Source organism: Merops nubicus, unplaced genomic scaffold (genome assembly GCF_000691845.1).
Source record: "Merops nubicus isolate BGI_N331 unplaced genomic scaffold, ASM69184v1 scaffold8131, whole genome shotgun sequence".
Taxonomy (NCBI): domain Eukaryota; kingdom Metazoa; phylum Chordata; class Aves; order Coraciiformes; family Meropidae; genus Merops; species Merops nubicus.
Genome location: NW_008588963.1, coordinates 17,370 through 34,301, shown reverse-complemented (window position 1 = coordinate 34,301; position 16,932 = coordinate 17,370). Strand labels below are relative to the sequence as shown.

The 16,932-nt window shown below is 43.9% G+C and overlaps 2 protein-coding genes across 2 annotated transcripts in view; one reads left to right on the top strand and one right to left on the bottom strand.

Moving 5' to 3' along the window:
- The first annotated feature begins 358 nt into the window (after window positions 1–358).
- Window positions 359–12,414, top strand: LOC103781699 (chromosome unknown open reading frame, human C11orf73). Its single transcript, XM_008949422.1, has 5 exons — window positions 359–464; window positions 722–959; window positions 7,715–7,866; window positions 9,781–9,899; window positions 12,062–12,414. The coding sequence occupies exons 1-5, from the start codon at window positions 435–437 to the stop codon at window positions 12,114–12,116; spliced, it is 594 nt and encodes a 197-aa protein (XP_008947670.1). The 5' UTR covers window positions 359–434; the 3' UTR covers window positions 12,117–12,414.
- Window positions 12,415–16,545: 4,131 nt separating this feature from the next.
- EED (embryonic ectoderm development) overlaps window positions 16,546–16,932 on the bottom strand; it is a gene marked incomplete at its 5' end in the record, with an annotated part of 15,188 nt that continues 14,801 nt past the window's right edge. Inside the window, one exon of the mRNA XM_008949423.1 lies at window positions 16,546–16,874. Within this exon, the coding sequence (XP_008947671.1) occupies window positions 16,748–16,874 (127 nt within the window). The remainder of the gene's footprint in view (window positions 16,875–16,932) is intronic.

The following is a 16,932-nucleotide window of genomic DNA, read 5'->3' as shown; positions in this document are numbered from 1 at the left end:
CAGGGTTGCCCCTCGGGGTTCGTCCCTGCCCCGCTCGCCGGGCTCCCCTCGGGGCTGGCCCCGGGCAGAGGGGACCTCGCCGTCTTCGTCTCGCTTGGTGCCATCCCGCGTCCCGGGAGGCAGCTGCGTGGGAGAGCCCCGTTGCCGAGGGGCTGCGGCCATCCCCTCTGTTGACAGGGGGTCTCGGGCTGCTTAGAGACGAGCTGCGCGCTTAAAATTAAGGTTTTATGGCTAGATTTTGCGTTGGCCGCAGGGACGCAGCGTCTGTGGTAAAGAGGAGGGTATCTTCTGCCTTGGCATTGAGCCACCTTTCTACTGCCTGCCTCAAGGTCTGTCATATTTCCTGGGTGAACAGGTTTCCTCGGTCCTGGGGTTGTGCGAGACAGGTGGTCAACAGCCACTGCTTGTACACTTGGCAGCCTCTTCTGCACCCCATGTTCCTCCTACGTACACGGGGAGTGAAGGTATTCTGATGCTGTAGTCCTGGGTAGGATATATGTTCAGTGCAGATAGAACAAGAGTGTTGTGCCTTTTTACTAATATTTTTGTCAGTTGGTTTTCTCCTGTGTTTGGGTTTTATCTGGCTGTTAGCTATTTAGGCTAGCACATTCCTCACTTATTGTTGTGTTCCACTCTAGATGTATTTCTGTAAAAGGATATTCATGGTTACAAGCAAAGATGAAAAATGTAGGAATACTAATAAAGGTTTTGTTCTCTTTAGGTACAAGCAGCTCCCCAACAAGTGGCTGAAGACAAGTTTGTATTTGATTTACCAGACTATGAAAACATCAACCATGTAGTGGTCTTCATGCTGGGAACTATACCATTTCCAGAAGGAATGGGAGGATCCGTCTATTTTTGTTACCCAGACCAGAATGGGATGGCAGTGTGGCAGCTACTGGGATTTGTCACTAACGAGAAGCCAAGTGCCATCTTCAAAATTTCTGGTCTGAAATCTGGTAAGACTGGTAGAACACGTGAGTCAGTGGAACAGATGTGTTCATGCATGCATAAAGGGATGGATGTTTGAAGGTGGTTTTGAATGAAAAGCTACATGAATGAAAAGGCAGACCACCATGTGTTTTCAGATAACTTGAGCAGCCTGTAAGCTTCGTGATGTCTCTCTGTGTGTTCATGTTCCTAGTGAAATTTATTACCCTTCCAAACCCCTAACATTCTGTGGTCTTCTCTTGTTTGTGGTGTTGAGCTCGAAATTTCTGTGATCAGGCTTGGCACATGTTCCGGTGCTTCTGCCTAGAGAACCTGAGGAAGAACAGCCCTGTAACTTCAATAATGTGGTTTTCAGGCATTTGTCTAGACATGCCTGCTGCGGCTTCTTTCAGCTTCCACGGTTAGCAGTTGTATTCTTGGTAGCAGGGAGGCAGCAAGGAGTGGAGCCTGACACAGTGATTTTGTTCGGCGAGCTGCTTCCTGTTCCGGTGCAGCTGCTGTGTGACGTGAGTGCCCAGTAGAGGGTGTTGGCGTGGGAAAGCAGCTGTCCAGATGTTTGAGTATTTTTCGTGGAGACCCAGGTCAGAGAAGTCTGATTGATATGTGAGCCAGAGAATTTTCTAAATATATGGGGGTTCTGCCATGCATATTATAGAAATGAAGCACCCAAATGACACACTGTGGTATTACAGGAATGGATATGGCAGTCAAGCTGCTGAAAGTGTTACAGTGATAAAGTAATACACATCTTCTGTAGGTTTCAGTGTAGTCTATAGCCTGAACTTCCACCTCTGTTTAGGTAAGTGTTGATTTTGCTGTGGTTTGACCTGGACTGGGGAGAGAGTTGGGTGTGGAGGAACCTAGGGAAGTTCAACAAGGGTAAGTGCAAGGTCCTTTACTTAGGAAGGAATAACCCCATGCACCAGTACAGGTTAGGGGTTGATATGCTGGAAAGCAGCTCCATGGAAATGTGAGTCCTGCTGCATAACAACCATAAGCCAGCAGAGTGTGCTTGTGGCCAAGAAGAGCAGTAGTATCCTGGGGTGCGTTAAGAAGAGTGTGACAAGGGAGGTTCTCCTCCCTCTCTACGCTGACCTGGTGAGGCGACATCTGGAGTACTGTGTCCAGTTCTGGGCTCCCCAGTTCAAGAGGGACAGGGAACTGCTGGAGAGAAAGTCCAACAGAGGCTACGAAGATGATGAGGGGACTGAGGCACCTCTCTGATGATGAAAGGCTGAGAAACCTGGGGCTGTTTAGCGTGGAGAAGACTGAGAGGTGATCTTATGAACGCTTACCAGTATCTAAAGGGTAAGTGTCAAGAGGATAAGGCCAGACACTTTTTAGTGGTGCCCAGTGACAAGGGGCAGCAGGCACAAGCTGGAACACAGGAAGTTCCACCTAAACATAAGGGGTGAAGAAAACAAAATTCCTGTGAGGGTGACAGGGCACTGGCACAAGCTGCCCAGAGAGGTTGTGGAGTCTCCTTCTGTGGAGACTTTCTAAACCTGCCTGGATGCTTTCCTGTGCAGCCTGCTCTGGGTGACCCTGCTTTAGCAAGGGGGTTGGACTAGATGAAATCCAGAGGTTCCTTGCAACCCCCACCATACTGTGATTCTGTGATTAAATGTATAATTTAAAAGGTGGCACACTTTCTTTTGAATCATTCCTGAATGGCAGTTTGACATGCTATAAGGAGTAATGCAGAGCATTATATATGTTCCTCAAAAATTTGGGCTTTCTTCAGAAGAGAGAAAGGCCACAGAATAGGATGGGGAGGGGAGTGGTTTTGTATGTACTGAAGTTGTCTTGTTAGTGAAGCAGTAAAGTGTATCACTGGTTCTTTTGTAGTATGTTTTTCATGCTTGAAAGACTTACTGTGCTACAGATGCTTTCAGACAGCCTTGCAGGAAAACACATTTTCAGATGCTTTTTGCGTGATTAGCCGTGACTTGGAGGTGAGGGCTGCTCTCAGGAAGAGGTCTGTGCCACGGCTGAATGCATGTGCAGTGCTGGGAGGCAGTGCTGTGTTCATCTGAGCTCTGCTGTTCCCATTGTTGCCTCCTGCTTGTCTCTGACTGTAGAGTCAGTATGAGATATATAGCCGTGGGCTCTGTGACCATAAACAATTGTGTGATGGAGAAGACTATGAGGCTGTAGAAAGGGAAGACCAGAGAGGGACCACAGAGAGCTGGAATCAGTGAAAGACATTACTGACCATTGAGATCTGCGTTTTGAGTTGAATCCCTTGATGAGAGGAGCAAATTGTCTCCCTGTTTGTCAGCTCCCTGTGAAGCAGTGGTTGTAGCAGTTTCTTGTTTTATGATGAGGAGGGCCAGCATGTAGACAAGTGGCCAGCTCAAGTGGCAGTGTGTTTTATTATCCAGACTTTGGGAAAGGATAAATGTATGTTAAGCTTATGTTTAGTATCTGGTATGCCCTGGAACTGTTCAGGTTTTGTCATGTCTGTAACCTGCCCACGTTGCAGGTAGCTGTAAGAACTGGTAGAGTTGTTAAGTACAGTGCCTGGGAATGTGATACTGGACTTCTGGACTATGAGGGTCAAGTATAATGGTGTTGGCTCATTGTTTTTGTTTGCTTCTGTCAAGGATTAGGGCTAGGCTGGCCACTAGACCAGTGACAGATGCTCTTATTACCCCCTCTCCCTTCCCAAAGGTGAAGAGAAAGAGAATAAGGGAGAGGGACTTAGGGATTGGAAAAGAAAACTAAAACCAGCTTTCATGAAAATAATGACAATTAAGTGAAATACATACAGTATATACAAAACCCATCTTGAGCACAGCACCCCCCTCCCTGATGGCAATTGTATCACCATCACCACTGATGCTGTGGAGCAGGCACTGGGCAAGTCCCAGGCTGGACTTGGCAGCAGATGGGAACCGGATTCAGGAGGTGGATTCTGGAACTGGATTCAGGAACACACCAGTTGGCATCAAAGGCAGAATGGACAGAGTCGGCCTCGGATACTGGCCACTGAAAAAGAGGCTTGACCCTTGTGATCCCTCAGCTTTATGCCAAATATGACACATGTGGAGTAGAATCCCTCCCTGGTCATTTAGGGTCACCTGTCCTGTCTGCTCCTCCCTGCAGGTGCAGCCTCTTGCTTTGCAGACTGCCCAGTGTGGCACACGGGGATTTAGCAGTGACCTTGACCTTCACAGGAGCAAGTGTATAAACAGGAACCTTTCTGCACATCAATCCTTGGTAGTAGCTCTAAACATTGAGCATCACCACTGCTAGAACAACACCCTGTCAGCAAATCTGCCATGGTTTAGACCCAGCCAGGAGCTGGGCACCACATGGCTGCTCGCTCACCCCATCCATTCCCTGAATGGGAAGGAGAAAAATATAAAACCCTGTGGGCTGAGATAAGGAGAATTTAATACAGCAACAAAAAGGAGCATTAAACCACAGTAATAACATATAAAGCAAGTGATAAAAAGGATAGACCATGTTAGCTGCAAATGGAAACAGCACCATGAGTCCAGACTCTCTCCCAAAACCCCTGTGTTGGCCCCTATGTCATGGGCATGACGTCAGCATGTTATGAAATAACCCATGGGTTGGGCTGGTTGGGTTGTCTATCCTGGCTCCACCCTCCCCACACCTGGTGAAAATTAACCTTATCCTGGCCAAACCAGGACAACATTCCATTAACTACAGAAAGTGTAGTTACTTAGAAGAGACTTAACTGAAAAGTAAAATGACTGAACAGAGTTAGTTGTAGTTTAACTCAAGCCAGGACAGCTTCCCCCTGCTTCATGTCCCACGCTTACTTAGGAAGGCCAATGCAGGTGAACATGGCAGTGTTTCAAAGTGGGATACCAAAGATTGTCTCAATACCTGAAATAAAAGGGGAATTGCCTTTCTGGAATAGGGTCTTCAATGTAAAAGTGATTTGTGGAGTAGAGACTGAATTATGAACCTGGACAGTTTCCTTGACAATAGGTGCTATTTAAACTCGGGTAACCTCTAAACAGCAGATTTCCAGTTGGGTCTTGAAGGTGTTGCACAGGATATCACAGTACCCTCTAAAAGATTCCTTTAGAGCTCCTCTGTAAGCAGGAAAAATTTGTTGAATTGTATTTCCTAGTAGTCTTGGGCCTGGAGAATCAATCTTTAGAAGAATGCCATTGCTGCCAGTTGTTGGTGGCTTGTCTGTGCTTTTTAGATCCGGGGAGGAATGATGGCTGCTAACACTTCAGTGCATGCAGTTGCCTATTCTCCCCTGACTTCATGTTTTCCTGATTGAGAGTAGATAAGTTCATGCAGTTGTGCATAAAGAAGGGGCTTAGAAATACTCACATTGGAATTGTAAGGGGTTTTATTTCTCAGCTATGCCTGAAAGTGTGGTGAAAACAGAAAGCAAATCTTGGGCTGGGATTTTGCACCCTTACCGGAATTAAGTTGACAGGAGGGATAAAAGTTGCAGGGATAAAAGGCAGCTGGTGTGAGGGTGGCAGGGGGTGCTTTTCTCTCACCCTTTAAGATGGACACTGGTTCCATGGGAGTGTGTGCAAATGGCTATATTTTATTATTTAGATTATGCGTGTCATTCTAAAGTAGTGATACATTCTGATGGAGCCTGTTGCTTGAGGATGTTGTATTTTTATTGTAAATATCAGCTTCTCAGGTGATTTTACAAGATGTAAAACTTCTACCAGCTTTGTTGCTATCAGGACTTTTAATAATGAACATGTGTGATATTTGATTTCTAATAGCTTTTCTCTTTCTGTCTTAATACTTTAATAATTTTTACTTTTATCAAGCAAGCATCTACCTACAGTAAAGGTTGAGCTCATACAGCAGTGGCATCTCTGGGAAGAGCTAAATAGCACTTCAGGAGGTGAACACTCTTCTTATTGGCCTTGTGTTAAAGTGGCAGTTTAATAGCAAAAGCTTTGTCACTATGTGACAGTTGTAGTGTCTGGCATGAGTAGTGACACTTGGCTTCTGTTGAAAAGGGTGCTGGGTTTGTGAATGTGCTTTCCATACAGGCTGAACGTTGGCTTCTCTGTGGTGGTGCCTCGTGTCCCTGCAGAACAATGGTCAAGTTTCTAAGACCTTCACTGTTGAGCTTTGTTTCAATTTCCAAACTTGAGCTATTTTTTGCTGGCTGAGTTTTTGACCATGAAACCAAGTCAAATGGTGCTTTAGATTTCAGTTAGCCTTTTCTGCAGCTCAAGGTAGAGTTGACTGGTCTGTAGGCCAGCTCTTGATTAGCTTTGCTTTCTCCTCCTAGTAAGAGGCTAGAGAGTGCTACTGACAAATGACTTCTGTGTTAAGAGGTACTTGTCTGTTGTGTTCACTCGTACTTTGGTGAGTTATTAGTATTTTTTTACTAACAGCAGTGTGGTCCCCAAGGCCCTTTTCCTGTATTTTCCTTTACAGTTGTTAACAGAGAAAGGCATGATTGAAGTGACTTGAGGTGTCTGTCATTGTTTGCAGAGACCCTAGCTGAAGCTGGCACTGAAAGTACTGGTTAATACTGGGCTGAGAAAGGTCAGAAGTGATGACAGGAGGGCTGGGTGGTGCCTTCAGGAGTGGTAAGCAATTTGGGGGCGTTTCTCTGCCCACTTCATTGTTTCCTGGCTTGTATCAGGAATACCATGTGTTGTATCCGAAGTACGTGATCAGCAGGACTGGGGGAGTGATTGTCCCCCTGTACTTGGCGCTGGTGAGGCTGCACCCCAACTACTGTGTTCAGCTTCAAGCCCCTTGCTACAAGGAGGTAAAGGTGCTGGAGCGTGTCCAAAGAAGGGTGACAAAGCTGGTGAAGGGTCTGGAGCACAAGTCTGACAACAAGCAGCTAAGTGAACTGGGGCTGTCTAGCCTGGAGAGAAGGAGGCTGAGGGGAGACCTCACTCTAGAACTTCCAGAAAGGAGGTTGTAGTGAAGTGGGGGTTAGTCTGTTCCCCCATGTAACAAGCTATAGAACAAGAGGAAGTGGCCTCATTTTGCACCAGGGGATGTTAGGTTGGACACTAGGAAAAATTTCTTCACTGAAAGGATTGTCAAGCCCTGGAATGGGCTGTCCAGGGAGTCACCATCCCTGGAGGGATTTAAAAGACATGTAGATGTGGTGTTTAGAGACATGGTCTAGTGGTGATCTTCCAGCTGAAGCAACTTTGTGATTCTTTGTGGCTCTTGCAAAGTTGAGAGGCCTTTCTGTTCCATGGCTGTTTATTTGACCTGTGGTGTGTGGTTGGTGGTTTTGAGCAGTTCAGATGAGACCTGGGGCTGCCCAGCCCTCCAGAGGGATAGTTTTGAGTCAGAGAGATCTTAAAGTAATATTTCATATTTGTCAGGGCAATAACCAGGTTTGGAGTGAGTGAATCAAACAGTTCTGCAGCAGTGCTGCAGGTTTCCTGTTTATCTGCAACTGTTAGTGTGAAGTAAAGCCTTGGTGCCTGCAGAGAAAGGTTCTGCTGGCTCTTACTCACAGCTTGTACTTTGTGTTGAATCCATTTACTGCATAGGGAGATTTAAAATTGTTTTTCCCTTTTTTTTTTTTTAAGAAATGTCCGTAAGACCTGCTGTGGGTTTTAGGTGTGCCTGTCACAGTGTTTTGTCTGTTGTGCTTGTGCCTGTATTTGGACTGTGCCATTTTTCTGTATTCCTGAGATAGGGAGATCTCTCTGGTGGGGGCTGAGGGTTACCTTCTGCAGAAGAAACACTGTGATGTAAGTAACACAGGCCTTACCTGAGTGCCAAATGTAACATGTGCTGGTTTTGGTGCTTTCAGGGAAGGGAAGTCAACATCCCTTTGGTGCCATGAACCTCCCCCAGACACCAACGGTGGCCCAGATTGGAATCTCAGTGGAACTGCTGGAGAACCTGGCCCAGCAGACTCCTGTTGCAAGTGCTGCTGTGTCATCGGTTGATTCATTCACAGAGGTAGCTTGGACAGTCTATTTTCAGAAATTCTCTGTGCTACTGATGTCTTAAGAATTGAGTTTCTGAAAATCTAATTAAAAAAAGAGAGCTGCTGTGGGTGGCTGTAGGATTGTAACCAAGCTAATTGTTGCCACATCATTTGGCCGGATGCTTTGGTATTTTGAAATGACTTTTTCTTGCACTGGAAAACTGTCTACTGTAAAAATGTGATGCTTCCTTATAGGAACAGCAATGACTAAACGCATGTAAGAGACAGGGGGTTTCTGGTGATTTGTAGGTGGTGGAACTCCAGTGCACAGACTTGCAGTGACGGTCAAAAATTACTCAAAGTCAAGGCAGACCCGGGCACGGATGCAGGTACATGTCCAAGTGTGCCACTGACCCTGGAGAAATCCTTGTAATGTCATTCTGCACAATTACAGAATCCTGTCCTCTCCAACAGAAAGATATATTTATTTTTTTGAAGTCTTTCCCTGTGGACCAGGCCTTGGGCTGCAGGACTCGCTATTTTTCACCCAGCCTGGCTGTTAGTTTGAACTTCTGGAAATCCTCAGCCACCAGTGGCAGTTATTTGAAGTTCTTGTGGGAAAGGACATGTAAGTATATGTTCTGATTCCACCAATTTTTATTATAGCAGTAGTTAAGCCATGAAGTAACAATGTGCCACTTCAGGTGATTTGCAGGGTGGCTGGTGGATTCTTCTGGCAATAGGATTTAAAGCAAATTTAAAAAAAAAATAAAAAAACCACACACCAAAAAATAGATGGTAGAGGGAGGGGGCTATGACTGGGAGCATGTTTGTCAAGGACTGATGGCTTTTATTTAATACTTGATGTAGTCTCTTTGGAACCGCTATATTACAGCGGCGAAAGCATTTTTCTAAAGGCAAACTCATCTGTTACTACTTTAAGTTAAGGGGTGGTTCTCCCACTACATTTTTAGTATGTTTTATGAAGCTTTTTCGTTGTGTATTTATTTTTTTATATGGCTGTATTATTTAAAAGTTATATGGATAAAAGTGGGACAAAACTACAAAGTTCTGCATGTGGATGGAGCAAGACAAGTTCTGGGACATCATTTCTTCACTACTACTTGTCAGAGCAGGTGGAGGGAAGCACAGGAGTGCTTATATTGTGCCAGTCTGTTTTCCTCCATCATTTCACTAACTATGAAAATGGTTTGTTCTCCCACGAAAAATAATGTGTGCTTTTTTTAAAAATAGAATAGAAAGGAAAGGAAGGACCACAGGGTTATGTATTTGTGGAGTGGCTGGGCATGTCCTACGGCCTCATCCTCTGCACACAGGGCTTGCTCCTTCTTAGCTTCTCTTGCACTCTTGTACTTCTTTACTCCTACAGTTTAGGAGTTTCTTATGTGTCTTTTTCATGTTTTGTCCAGCAAAAGGATGCCAGGATAGTAGCCCTTTCGTGGTGAGAGCTAAAGGAATTTCCCTGTTGTTGGAGTCTGATGTAGACTGCAGAATTTTCAGCTTGTTTAACAACTGGGGTTTTGCCATGAGCTGGAATGGCAGCTTTGAGCTGGCCTACAGTGCTTCTCATGTTTTAATTTAGAAGAGAGGGACAGCTCTTGTCACTGCATCACTTTCTCCCAAGAAGAAAATGTTCTTCCCAAAGCTTATCCACTTGGATGAAATTGGGCAGGGAGAGGGTGAGTGAAGATTCTGAAAACCATCTCTGGATGTTGGATGGATCTGAGGCCAAGACTGAGCTTTAGGGTGCTACGATCAATTTAAAATTGACATCCCTGGACCTACTGTATCCACTTCCCCATCACGTTTCAGATGGCAATGCTAATTTTACTTCATATAGGAGGTGCATATCTGTTAAACTTCTGCACAAAAATTCAAATTGAAAAAAAAAACTCACTTAAAATGTCTCTTTTTTTAAATTTCAGTTCACTCAGAAGATGTTGGATAACTTCTATAACTTCGCTTCCTCATTTGCTGTTACTCAGGCACAGATGACTCCAAATCCTTCTGAAGCTTTCATTCCTGCAAATGTTGTTCTGAAATGGTAATAATGGCAATGGCCTCTGGAAACAAGTGTTCTTTTTTACTAGGCATTAAACCAGCTGGTTTCAAAGTAGCAAACTACTGTTATGTTATTCAGTGAGATGATGCAAAAACATTTGTGTTTGTGGTTATCCCAAGTACAGAGAGGTTCTATCTGCTGGTTTTGTATTTATTTGTCAGTATCAGCTTTTTTATTAGAAAGGTGCTAATCAGCCTATGAAGTTTTCTTGCTCATGGAACTGTCACACTTGACATGGGTGGATCTGCACCATGTTGCTGGTCATGCAGGTGCTCTGGAGTCATAGGGGGACAGAACACACACTGATATTTCTCAGTTTGTGGTTGGTTGTTACACTTTTTTTTTATTCTTAGATGTAGTTCTAGCAAAGGTACATCGCTTAAGACTATGGGAGAGGTGGAGAAATCATGTTGCTAGTGGGTGGACCTGTCTCTGCCACCAAGACCCTGAGCACAAACACAAATGTCTCTGCAAGTTGTTTTCCAGGGACTGGCTTAAGAACTGGATTAAATCTGGAGATGAACTGTGAACTGCAGGTGGTCCTTTAGGGTGTCTGGAAAATTCTTTGCTGGAGTTGATTAGTTCAGCCTTCTTTAGCCTCTACAGTATTAACCTAAACTCTTTTTAAGTATTTTGGGCTCTCTGAATACAGCTTTATTGTTACTACAGATCTCATGAATATGCAGGCAGTTAATGCAAGCAATCTACAAAGCAATATATTTCCTTTGGGAGCATAACTTGGTGCAGATCTCTTCTGTTCAGAAGGTGACTCTGTGACCACGTGTGGTTAAGGTCTCTGAGAGGCCAAAGGGAAGAGAGGCTAAAGCAGCAGGGAGATGGCTGGTCCTGCCTGGGCAAGGCTGAATTTGCTTTTGGCTGTTGTTCAAAGCAGCATGGTGAGATGAGGTGTGACTCCAATAAGCTGAGCACGTTTATGCATAGAAACCTGTTAGTGTGATTGCAGCTACAGGAGACCCTTGGTTGGCTCTGTTCATGTGCTTGTCAGTCATCATAATGCATTTAATTATAGTAGCTTGTAATCTGTGGAGTATCTTAGGGCTCTGCAAGGGGCTGGTGCAATGGAAATTCAACAGTTGGGCTTAGAAATTCAATCATAAATAAGCCTTTCTCTAATTTGAGTGGGTTTAAAAGCCTTTAGAGTCTCTTTTCTCATTTGAGTTGGGTTAGGAACTGAGATGGAGGAAAAACCTTGTTTTCTTTGATTGGCAGTACCTTTTGATGCCTCACAGCTCGAGTTTGTGGGGATTGAGAAGGGTTCTTAGGCTTTTGTAGCTCAAAGCCTGTAGGCTATTTTATTGTTATTAAAGTCACAGGAAGTGTTTGCTTTCCCTATTTCTTCACTGTAGATCAGTAATGAATTGTGATGTTCAGTTGGTTTGTGGTTGGCTTGTTCCTGTGAGTGTGACAGGTGCAATGAGGACAGCACGTGTTCACACAGGGTTCCATTATGTGTTACATGATTATTTTTCCTCATTATATTTTACTAAAACATTACTGTATATAAAAAAATGTGTGAGTTAGAATTAACATGTTCCTACACAGCATGAGGTTCTCTTGGTCTGGTTTTGCTGGGGTTTCTCCTGTGAGATACCTGGCCTGATTGTTGGGATGATGGGCAGCCTTGGACTCACGCTTCCCTATGCCCAAACTTTGATTTCCTAGCCCAAAAAATATTATAGACAAAATAGCCGCTTCTAATTAACTTAGAATCCTGCTAAGCCTAAATGAGGATCCTCTGGGATATCACTTTAATGGCATGCATACTGTTGTGGAAATACACAAGTGTCACTGGGAATATTATTGATATGGAATCAGAAAGGAGGATTTTACTCATTTCCTGGTGTGGAGTAGATGTAATTTACTGTGTTCTGTACAGCAGGCTGATTTATTCTCCCCACCCCTGGAGACATTCAGGGTCTAGTTAAAGATGTCCATCCATGCTCACTGCAGGGGGGTTGGATTAGATGACTTTTGAAGGTCCCTTCTAACCCAAAGTATTCTATGATGTGTATAATTTTTGAAGCTATTTTATTTGCAACAGCTTTGGGGTTTTTGTTGGGGTTTTTGTTTGGTTGTTGGCCTGTTTTTTTGTTGGTTTTTGTTTTTTTTTTTTTTTTTTCTAGGTATGAGAACTTCCAGAGACGTCTGACACAGAACCCTCTCTTCTGGAAGACATAAGCTTAAATTATGTCATTTGAAGTGCTTCCTAAAGAGCATGACCTGAAAGATGCAGCAAGTAACCCCACTGAAGAATTCGGGGGGGGGGAAATAACGATTAGTCCAAATAGACAAGCTTGTAACTTTTATATTACTCTTGAAAATTATTTAAAATTAAAATCTGTGAAAGCTACTTGCCTATGCTTTTGGTTTTTAATTGAAGCACTTGACTGCAACAAGAAATCGGTGGTCTGATTTCACACAGAAATGTTACCTTGAAACTGCATTTAAAGTGGAAAAAATAAGATGAAAAATGGCAGTGCCGCTTCACAGTTGTGAGACCTTTTGGTGTGTTTTGTTGTGAACAAAATAAATGTAGTTTTTTCTCCTTTAGCTCCTTCTGATAAGGCAGCCAAGAATATGTTGATGGTTTTCCTGCTGGCACTTACACTGGAAGTTCTTTGACTTTGTGTACAGCCAATATTCCTGTCCCTGGCTCACACAGATGGTGTTTCTCTCTCTTTAGTGTGAAGACACCAGTGAGCTTCATCTCAGGGTACCTGTCTCTAACTTCTCCTGTATGAAGGTGTAATGAAGAGGAATTTTTGGGAACTCTTGCCCTGCTGCAAGTCAACTAGCTTTGAAAAAGCCACTGGGTCCAGTTCAGAGCTGTAGATTTGTACTGTGTAGCCCCGGCTGGGGCAGTGAAATGAGAGCTGCTACGTTATTGGCTGTGGAGGTGTTTGATGAATCTGTCTTTCCCTTCAGCTTTCTCTAATTATGGTATGAACAGTGATGTGGAGGAGGAGTGAAATAAGCGTAATGAAATAAGCTATTAGGAGTACAGGTCCCCTAAATGGAAAACCCCCTAAAAGAAAAAAAGGTGGTTATTGCTCATTAGACTTTGAAGTTGAATGTGCCATGCCATGCACATAGCCATGACAGCAATATTTGTTTCCCTTCCTTTTGGGAAACTTTCCAAATCATTTTTCATTCCAAGCCAACATGAACTGTAGTTGAGCAGGGATTCTTTTCACAGGGGCCAGATCTGTTCCTGGGTCTGCCCCCACCTCAGCACCACGCTTGGAGGCAAATGTAAGAATACAAGAAGCAACAAGTGCATGTACTGCTACTGCTTTATGCTGAAACAGAAGCAACATTCATGAAAAGTAGCCAAAAATCTAATTATGGAGAAGGCTTTTCTGTAGTTTTGGTTGTTTGCTTTTTAGAAGAGTTACAACACTGAAATGAAGCAAATATTTCTCTGGCACGCAGCTCAGGCTGGCAGGTCAGCGTTCTCAGGTGAGCCTGAAGCCTTCCCTGCAGCACTGGCAGAGGGAGAACTTCTCTTGACTTTCAGCCATGGAACCAGAGCTCCCAAACATCACCAGTGGTGAAACGGCACAAACGCACCCCAGAGACCTCACATCCTACATATATGAGGAAGGGCAAAGTCAATCCACATCTGCATGACATTTTTTGGCTTAAAATTAGAAGCCCAAGAACCTGATTTAAAATTACTTTGTGGTAACTTTTTTGTTTTCATACAGTCGCCACCAGATGGAGTAAAACCCCAACAAACAGATACAAACAGGCTCTTAACCTTTACTGAGGAGAGACCCTTCCAACTGAACCACTGTTTTAACAAAACGGTTAGGAACCTGTTTTCTACTTCCGGCTGTGCTACAAACTTTTTTGCTGACTCTGGACAAAGTCTATGCCTAAAAATTAAGATTATAATCGAAGCTAATAATTTAGCCAGTTTTCAAGTCTAAAAATTGGTGGAGAAAGACAAGGATCTCCAGCTATTTCCTCTCTCCAGCTATTTTTTTTTTCTATGAAGGGAAGAAGGATGAATCTCTTCAAAGAGATGCTCAGTGTTGAAATAGTTGAAGGAAACAATGGCTTTCAATTTTTCTTGTACTCTTTACACAGAGTTTATACAGAAGAGACATTTGTAACATGTCAGGAATCTCCTATACAGATGTAATCTCCTGCAGCCTCCTGAAACAGTTTCCTGGCTGTACTGTCAGGAGGTGGGAACCAGGCAGAGCCCAACTTCACCTCTCCCTCATCAGCCTTTTGCTGAGGTGAGAGACAGAAGGAGCTAATTACCAAATCTCTCAAAGACCAGAACTATGGAGACAATGGCAAATAAACATGTGTTAATGTCTTTGGGGATATTTTGGTTTCTCCAATACTAGGGTCAAGCCACACTTCTTTTTCTAAAGGCCTTAGGCACTGGAGCTCTCAAGGTATGTCACATGAAAATATATTTTTAAAAGTTTAAAAGTTTTGGAGAATATGAAGCTCCTTTTTAAATTATTTTGCAATTATTATAACTCTACTAGCTCTGTATCTTCCAGAAGACACACAATAAATATAATTTTTTTCCCCTTTTTTAGTCTAGAATTGGGCAACCCTAAGAAGAAAACACCCCAATGAAATAATACACAACTATTCACTTGAGCTTTATGGGTCTGAGTGTTGACAAGGAGGGGTTTTTCCCTTGTGGTCTGTATTCAACAAGATATTGATCCTAAAAGCAGATGGGGGCTGGCTGTTGTAAAGGAGAATTTTTTTCTTCCCTGTGGCTCAGTCCAGCTCTACTTTTGCAAGTTCATATTCTCTAGCTTTTCCCTCCGTTAACACTTTAAATCTGATTTCACATCCATCCAGGTTTCTCAGGGCAAACCTGCTGGAACACTTGTCTGCATTCTAAGAGAACAGTCCTCAGCACATTTCTAACTTAGCACAGAAGTGAAAGCTGCCCCTAATTGTGATGGGCCTCTCCCTAGTCCAGCACCACCCTTCCTTTCCTTCCTCTCAAAGGGAGCAGCTCAGCTGTCAGAACATAGCACTTCCACACCAAAACAACCACAGCCAAAAAAACCCTGTTGCTTCTGTATCCCATTCCACTCTCAGCCCTGGATGTGGGAAAACGTGGGAGAGGCTGGATCATACTGTGCCAACAGTTGTGTAGCTGCAGTAGAACTAGAGGTCAACAACCACCTCCAGCTCACCTGTGAGCACAAGTGGGCTGAAAGAGGGAGACCTATGCAGGTATTTTGGTCTTCTCCCTCCACTGCTTGGGCCTAGTTCTGCCCGACTCTGTGGTGGTTTTACACTCGGCTTCGTGATCACATCCCCATGACCAGTGAGTCAAGGGCACCCCTTCTGAGAAGGAGCGCACTGGCCCCTTGGCTTCAGTGTGGAAAAGAAGGTCCAGAATGCAGCTCAGCTGAACACTAGTTTTGGACAGACTTGCACTACAACAGTACAACTGTAGCTCCCCACCAGTAAGGATTTAAAAGAGGGGAAAAAAAAAACAAAAAAAAAAAAAAGGGGAGAGGGACTAAGATTTGTAAACTACTTGTGAAGTCCAAACTAAGTCTTGTAAGACACTGATGAGGCCATTTGGGGATACTGACAATAGAGGCAATTAAAACATATTTTCAATATTTTTCCAGTGACTGCCTTTGATTTACAGTAATCAGAGAAACTAGAGCCAGAATCCAGTAAAGCAGCGTGAGCTACAATAAAAAAAAAAAATATACAGCCAGTGTCCAGTAACAGAACTGGTGAAAAGTACATCCCAAATTTACCTTATTAAAACTTGCAAATTGAGGAATCACCGAAGCGTGGGGGTTGGAAGTGACCTCTGGAGCTGATCTGGTCCAAGCCCCCTGCCACAGCAGGGTCACCCAGAAATGTGTCCAGGTAGGTTGGAATCTCTCCAGGGAAGGAGATTCCACAGCCTCTCCTGGGCAGCCTGCTCCAGCTCTTCATCACACTCACAGAAAAGAAGCTTTTCCGTATGCTCTGCTGGAACCCTCTGGGTTCTAGTTTGTGCCCATTGCTCCTTGTCCTCTCACTGGGCACCACTAGAGAGGAGTCTGGCCTCAGCCTCTTGCCCCCTCTTGATACTACTGATCAGGACTTCTCTTCTCCAGGCTAAACAGCCCCAGGGCTCCTCAGCCTTTCATCATCAGAGAGAGGTCCAGTCTTCTCAGCATCTTTGGAGCCTCTGCTGCATTCTCTCCAGTAGTTCCCTGTCTCTCCTGAACTGGTGAGCCCAAAACTGGACACTGTACTCCAGATGTGACCTCACTAGGACAGAGTAGAAGAGGAGGAGAACCTCCCTTGACCTGCTGGCCACACTCTTCTTAATGCATCCAGAAAGAAAGGAGTTCAAAATATTTTTAGCACTAATTTACCATTTATTTATACAGGATTCCCAAGCATAGTATTTCCTCTGTGTGTTCCCTGGATAATATTCAACAGCTTCATGATGTTTTCAGTCAAAAAGTCACAAGTACAACTGCGAGCACACATGTGCCATATTTCTAGCAAGTTACTCTGCATTTATGCAATAGCTGTACACAAAGCAACTTCGTAGGCCATAAGAGAAAACTCCTTGTGGGAAATAATTAAAATGGACAGTCCAGAAAACTTTACAAAAATACTTCTTTTTATTAAAAGCAGCAATTCCAAGCAGAACAATACACAGAATGTAAACATCACTAAGTTCAGCTCCAGCCTGCCGAACCTTTGAGGAAGTCTACACTAAATGCATCTACTGTACTAGCAAGTTAACAGACTATATTAAAATTTGAAAATATATTTTCTACTTTGAATTAAGAAAAAGTAATTTATCGTAGCCTGTCCCAGCGCCAGATACTGGCGTCATCACACACAGCTATAAGGATGCTGCTGTCCCTGCTGAAACTGGTTTGTCGGATGGCAGCCACACATTTGGGATGAGTAAGGGTCGTACACCTACAAATAAAAGAAAATTATCAGCTGCAACATTAGATCTGCACTGGCTGGTACCTGC